Source organism: Hylaeus volcanicus, chromosome 3 (genome assembly GCF_026283585.1).
Source record: "Hylaeus volcanicus isolate JK05 chromosome 3, UHH_iyHylVolc1.0_haploid, whole genome shotgun sequence".
Classification (NCBI taxonomy): Eukaryota; Metazoa; Arthropoda; class Insecta; order Hymenoptera; family Colletidae; genus Hylaeus; species Hylaeus volcanicus.
Window position 1 is genome coordinate 10567704 of NC_071978.1, and position 7057 is coordinate 10574760.

The 7057-nt window shown below is 36.3% G+C and overlaps 1 protein-coding gene across 2 annotated transcripts in view; it reads left to right on the forward strand.

Moving 5' to 3' along the window:
* LOC128873308 (hornerin-like) overlaps positions 1-2254 on the forward strand; it is a 26307-nt gene extending 24053 nt beyond the window's left edge. For both annotated transcript variants that reach the window (XM_054116797.1, XM_054116798.1), the window contains exon 14: positions 99-2254. In XM_054116797.1, coding sequence (XP_053972772.1) covers positions 99-1286 — 1188 coding nt within the window. In that variant the 3' untranslated portion in view covers positions 1287-2254. The remainder of the gene's footprint in view (positions 1-98) is intronic.
* The last annotated feature ends 4803 nt before the right edge of the window (positions 2255-7057 follow it).

The window sequence follows — 7057 nt, forward strand, 5'->3', positions numbered from 1 at the left end:
TACATACGAAACAGGAAATTCTAGAATGTTTCCCCTTCAACACCCATTAAAGTCTCTAAATGAAACCCATAAACAATGAAATGTATTTTCAATTTCAGACTCAATACTTGCCAACCGATTACAACTCCCCAGGCGTCGGAGTGACCTACAGAAAACCATTCACAACTCCTGACATCACTTATCAGCAATCAACACCGCTCACACCCGTGACTCAATCCGGTGGTTCCCCGTCAGGCGTGGACATATCCAGAGACGAAGTTGGAAAATTAGTCACAAATTACAGAGGCAGCACGAAGTACGTCCCAAGCCAATACGACGTGTACACGCCAATACAAAGTACCTCGAACGCTCGAGGAGATTTCTCCAAGAGTCAGACGTCCTCCTTGTCGACTTTCGGACAAAGTTACGGCTCATCGACGTCGGCACCATTCGGAAAATCGCAGTCGTCTCTCTCGCGTGGTTACTCGACACCTTCTACCATCGTTTCATACCAAACTACTGCCAAGTCCACAGCCGTAGGAAAGAGTAAGGTAATCGTGAAGTGGAGCGATCTTCATCCTCTTCTTCTTGGCAAGCTCGGAGCCGAGTGCACCTGCAAGGGAGATCCCTTCGCCAATCTCCGAGGACCAGGCTCCAAACTGATAAACTCGTCCAGAGGCAAAGTGGACCTCTCCAACTACGACGATTCCGAGATCTACGTGGATCTCGAGAAGGATGTGTCCTACGAGGACGACGATTACGTGACCAATTACGAGTCCTCGTCGAAAGGGCCACTTAAAATCTGGACGGAGGAAACGCCAGCTCCTGGCTTCCAGTACTCTACAGTTTCTCAGATTCGAGAGAAACCTTCGACAGCTTATCTGCCAAGCGTGACTCCGGACTCGGGATTCCGTGTTAACGTCCCGTTATCACCGCAGAACCTCATCGGAGGAACTTCCAGTCGAGGCTTAGCGAGCAATTTCAGGTCTGGTAAGAGTTTGAACAATAATGGAGCCACCACGAACTCTGTCAGCACTGGCGGCGCCTCTTTCGATCGCTACGGACCTGGAGGACTTCGAGACTCCGAAGAGGTCCTCGAGGGTGCCACCAACTGCGCCAGACCTGGCTTGTTCCGACATCCTAACTTCTGCAACAAGTTCTACGCTTGCCACTGGGACGAATGGAAGAAGAAGTTCACGCTTCACGTGTTCAACTGTCCGGTTCACCTGACGTTCGACAACGGCGCCGGCGCTTGCAATTGGCCGAGCATGGGGCCAGCCTGTCAGGACGATAATTTGTTAGTTTAGGTGGTTCGCTGTCAACGGACAGCCAATCGATCGCTGACACTGCGGCATTTTATTGTATACCATTTTCTTTAACACGTTGATCGCACGTAACCTACATAAGGGTGACAAGGACTTTCATCAAAGAATTAAATTAATTAATTCTGAAGGTGATGTATTAAAGAATATAAATCTGGATAGGATTGGTAAATTCTAAAGGAGTTGCAAAAATAAGCACTAAATAAGCACAAATGTTGGATTACATAATATCTAAATGTGTAAGAACAAAATTGTATTCTCGTAGGAATTTTTACATGTCAGTCTGGCAGTCAACGTGTTAAGAATGGGAAGTTCGATTGCATCTCAAGTCTACGAGGCGTCGAAGAAATTGGGGTAAATTCGTTGCCATCATTAAAGCCATATACATAATTTAAACCATTAATTACTTCAACGAAAATCGAATTACATTTGAATCAGAAATGTATTCTTCAGTTTAAACAAAGAAAATTAATTCCATTACCTCAATGTGAACTTTCCTAATGAAGTGGTTTTCTATAATTATTATAATTTACGACTTGTCTTTTCTAAAACTTGTTTAATAATTGCGCGTTCACCATTCTAAGCACACGCATTCCTCGACAATGAAACTAGGCGTGAGATAACGTTTAATTATAACGGGGTAACGGTTTACGCTCAATTTCTTTGCATACCTTCGAGGCCCGCGGAATGAGTATAACAGAATGCTTTCTCGAGGTAACGAGGGCCAAGACAAAGAAGAAGAAAGATCCAAGGCGATCGAGGTACAGCGACGCGAAAGCACACTGTCCAGAGTGAAAGTCAAGTTGTGCTCACCGATCCAAATCGCGGGAACTCGATGGCGTGCGCCGATTCGATGTCGCCGGGAATCATTGTAAATAACGTCCCCCTCTGCTCTTCGAAATTTGTAAATACCGACTCGCTGCCCTCTGGCAAAAAAGGAAAGAAAAAAATAAGTCTCATCGACGATGAAATGAGAGAATCGACGCAGCAAGAAAGTGGGTCCAAAATTGGGCTAGGGCTCTTCGAATATTTGATAAGTATCGAAGTGTTGCGAATATACTTTGAAAATTTCAGTATTCGAGTAATAATATTCGAATATTACAGCAAAATGGATTTAAGTATATTTTGCATAATAATTTAAATGTTTCTTTTTTACAAGAGACCATTTTGATTAATTTTAGTATTCAATATTAATTTCGAACTTGATATTAATTCATTCTAGAACGTTATATTACATTGATACATGTGTTAGCCTAAATTTAAATACACTCCTAGAGGAATTCCAAAATATGGGATGATTATTCTATTTGATTTTATCTACACGAGATTATATCATCGTATGTTTTGAAAAATTCAATGAATAAGTCTTTCCTTAAAAATATATCAAAGACACGTAACAGAGTAAAGAAAGTATACAATAATATAAAAATGCACGTATATTATTTCTATCAGAATTATTACACTTCACATCACACTATTCAAATACTACAATTATTCAAGCACTTAACGAGTACTTATACCAATACTCAAGCACTTGACTTATACTCACATTTAAATCAGCGAAATATTTGAATACTCGAATTCAGGAAAATTCGACAAGCAGTCCTAGCCGTCCTCTGCAATCGCAGAAAGTATCGACTTCCCTAAGCTCGATATACCTGTAATTCTAATTTGACACGTAATTATGGGTTCTTAACTTGTCTTTCGAACTGAAAATTTCTTTGATCGATATTTAAGAAGAACGATTGGTTACTTTGTATATACTTATCGAGTGTACGTGCATCGGTACCGATAACGCAGTTTGCATAACTGATATATCCCTTGAATTCGTTTACTTTCTTTTCCGGGTTTCTCGTACTTCCTCGCACACGCGGGAAGTTTATTTTGAATGTTCTTTGCGCGCTACCCAAGCTTGCCTTAATTCTGTGTTCACTTCGTTCCTACCTATCCTCTACTTCTACTCTCTTGCTTCTACTCGACGCAATTGTTATTTATTTTGCCGCTTGTGCTACTAGTAGCAGTTAAAGATCCGTCGCGACGAAACGTTTCGCGGAATCAGCGATCGTTCGCGAACATCTTTTTGCGCCGATAAGGATTTTCTTTATACGTACATAAGTTTCTCTTGCACAACTTAGGACGGAGCTTCGATAATCGTGCCATTCTCCCGCGGTTACTTAATGTAATATTACGAATTTAGAATAAATATGAAATTGTACAAAAATAATAAGACATGCCTTACTATATTATTTCTAATCCCGTTATCTTTTCTGGTAGCTTAATTCATGCATTTTTAATAATAGAGTTCGTACAGTAGCGGAGTCAAGAAAAATTACTATATCGATACCAAATTTCTAGTAACAAATAAAAGGAACAAATGAAAGGCTACATTTTGTTGTGATACTAAATAAATCAATGTAAATTTGTTGTTTATTTCGTGTAGCCCGAGGTTAAACTTTCGTTTGTTCCATATTGTGGAGGCGTGGTGAGTTTCCATTTAATGATGAAGACGTTCGTGGAAGAACTCTGACCTCTTAAGAAAAATAATTAATATACTGATAGAAATAGATGGTGAATCATTCGAGACACACGTGTAAGTTAATTAAGTTTAACTATCGATAGAACTTTTACATACAATTGGCACGATACTATATGTATGATAAATACATTATAAAAATATATCAAATGAATTCTTCATATAATACTTATTGTATATCATTTATACGTTTCATATTTCAAATAGCATAAAGTTTGAGAAAGTAAAGTTGTAGAATTCTTTCTTGAAGTGGCGTTTGAAATTCAATCATTTTCATTCTATCTTTGTCGTATCTAGCTATACATTTGCCACCAACAAGTTTCTCGCTTGTATATCAATCGTCGATGATGAAATATGCTGAATAATTTCGTACTGCAATTCTGTATAGTAGCCTCGATTGGTGGAAAGTTTTGTTCACTATACAACCGTAACTCAAGTTTCTCAGAAGGCGTTGAATAGAAACACGAATAATTTACTTGGTATTTAGCGAACATAATTCATCGGCCCATTACTCTTTTCCCTTTCAGTTTTCGAAACTATGGAAATTTTCGACATACCTCCGATAGAATTATGCTTAATACTGCAGAAGAAAGTTATGTCACTCTCTGACAATTTCACACTTTTCTTCATTAGAGGCAGCGATTATTAGTCGCGAACATAGTAAAAAGAGTACTGCGATAGATCGTAAAATTATGGTAAATAGAAAGACTTTCTTCGGTGTTAAGAATTCCCCATAAAATGGTAGGCTGCGATCATTTTTAGCTACATAAAATTAAACGAGCACTGGAACATAAATATTCGTTTCACGAGAGAAATTATCTAAGTTTGAAATTACTGCCAACACGCGCACCTACATTTTTCTTCGTGGTTGCTCGTAAATATGCTTATGGTGATAATTAATGTGTTTTTAAAATTTAATGCTCATAATTATCTGGCGTTTATTATTGTTGCTACCTAAAAAACAAAAGTCGAAAGTGAATCGTTACGATTTTAGAACTCTATGTGAACATGATTTGGGTCCTTACAAGAAATTATTTGAGGTGTAATAGAAAAGAAATTTTTTTTGCAATAAAATTCGAAACTAACTCGGTTAATATTTTACTTTCAATAGGTACATTTCATTAATGTAATTATTAGTAAAACAGTCTGGTGAAATTGTTCACGTACTCAAATACTTGGACATTGATACTTTAAGAATGTACATGTAAAATGAATAATTTGTTTTATGTAAAAAGTAGAACATATATTTCGGGCGCTATGAAATCCTGCATCTTTTTTATATTACAAAACAGACAAGGATCAATGTTCAAAATGAAACTGACAAGAGACGTGATGATAATTGTGATATTCATCTTGCTCCTTTTAACTTTCGAGATGTTTCATATGGTGGAGAAGGAAATGGGGGATTCGAAGGAAGAGGAACGAAAAAGGGGGTCACTGGAAATAAACTCTGTCTCCGGTGACCCACTGGTACATTTTCATCCTCTCTGTATGGGAGGACGACATACAAACAGAATCATACAAGTTTTCTTTTTAATTGTGACATAATTCTCCTGGAACGAATAAAACTCGCGTATTTGGTTGCCGAGAATTATATTTTCAACGCTTCTTATAGGGTAGTATCTCCGTAATCTTCGTTTTATTTCTCTAAATTTTTAGTACTTCGAGTGCATAACCACAAGAGACTTAATTAATAAATGTACCTGGAAGATAGATCTCAGCAGCAATGTATACATTTATAAATGTATAATATTAATTACTTTTGAATAAATTTGCCATATATAAAAATGTATTGGTCATTATCAAATGTAAAGAAAAATATATAATTCATCATAATTAACATTAAATGTATATTTATTATTTCTAGAAGAGAAAGAATATTGTTTTGATAATTAATCAATCCCTATTAGGTAAATATTTAAAATTTTGTAAAGATCATCAATGAAATTCAGACGCAATGTACTACATTATTAGTTAGTAAGACCAGCCTTTTTAATTCTTTAAAAATATCGTCAATCGAAATTGCTGTTATTTTGATTAATTAATGGATATACACACATGGATATGCCACATTTCAATAAAAATGTGCTACTATCATATCATGAGAGCAAGCAATTTTTCAAAAGGAACAAGGAAGAAAAGTGACGTACTTAATTTATAGAATTTACTCTAATAATGGGTTTACTGGAACAACTGGCCAAACTGATAAGTACTATTATGACTTTCATGCGTCGTTTAGGGTCCCTTCTCGTGTAATTCATGGATTGCGCAAAACTTGTACATTCCCCCCGGGAAAGAGCAGTTGTTCGACGAGATAGAGACACGCATAAACTTGTCTCAATCGAAAGGAAATATTTTTAGCAGATATTATGATGTCAATCAATTACAGTACCGTAATTCTTACTTAAGAAGTCTGTATTGCTTAAAAATGAAAGAAGATTAATTCTTTGTTTACATTTTCTAAAACTTTCCATAACTTAAGCAATATTACACAATTTTAAACGGAACTTTATAATTGTTCAACTAGATTATTGTTATTTTTTTATATTGACACTATAAACCGGAGCAACAGTTTGATATAGACAGCTTGTGATAACGCAAATCGAAAGCCAAAGTGAAAGTTATTATCCATGACAAGAACGAACAATCTGAATTATAGAATAGGACTTTATTTCGCTCAATGATTAATCATATTACTTTGACTTCCTTCGATCATCGATTAATCATATTAATTTGATTAATTTCGATCAATAATTAATGGTATTTAATGCTTACTATTTAAGTGTATTAAAACATGCACAGTAGAGGTTTAGAGGATTTAATTAGAATTAGTCCATTGCTTCAGACGCTGATGAGGGAACAATTAAATTAAAACACAGCTTCGATGCATTTCGTAAAATGATTGTTATCAATTGGATTATTCGCCGTGTGAGCGATTAATTACTTTACTCCGTTCTGGTTACCATTGTGTGCCAAAAGAGAAAATTCATTTCCATTCATGATGCGTTTAGAGGATGCGTTTTCTAAATAATCATAAGGTATTCCCTGACACCTGGTATTACGTATAACAGACACGATATTGTGATGACGTTGTCTCATTAAAATGTCACTTGAACTACGAATGATGATTACCCCGAAGGAAGAACAAGTTAATTTAGAACAATTTGATGTTCTAAATACTAGACTACATTTAGGATTCAATAAACTCGCAAAAATTCCTCTT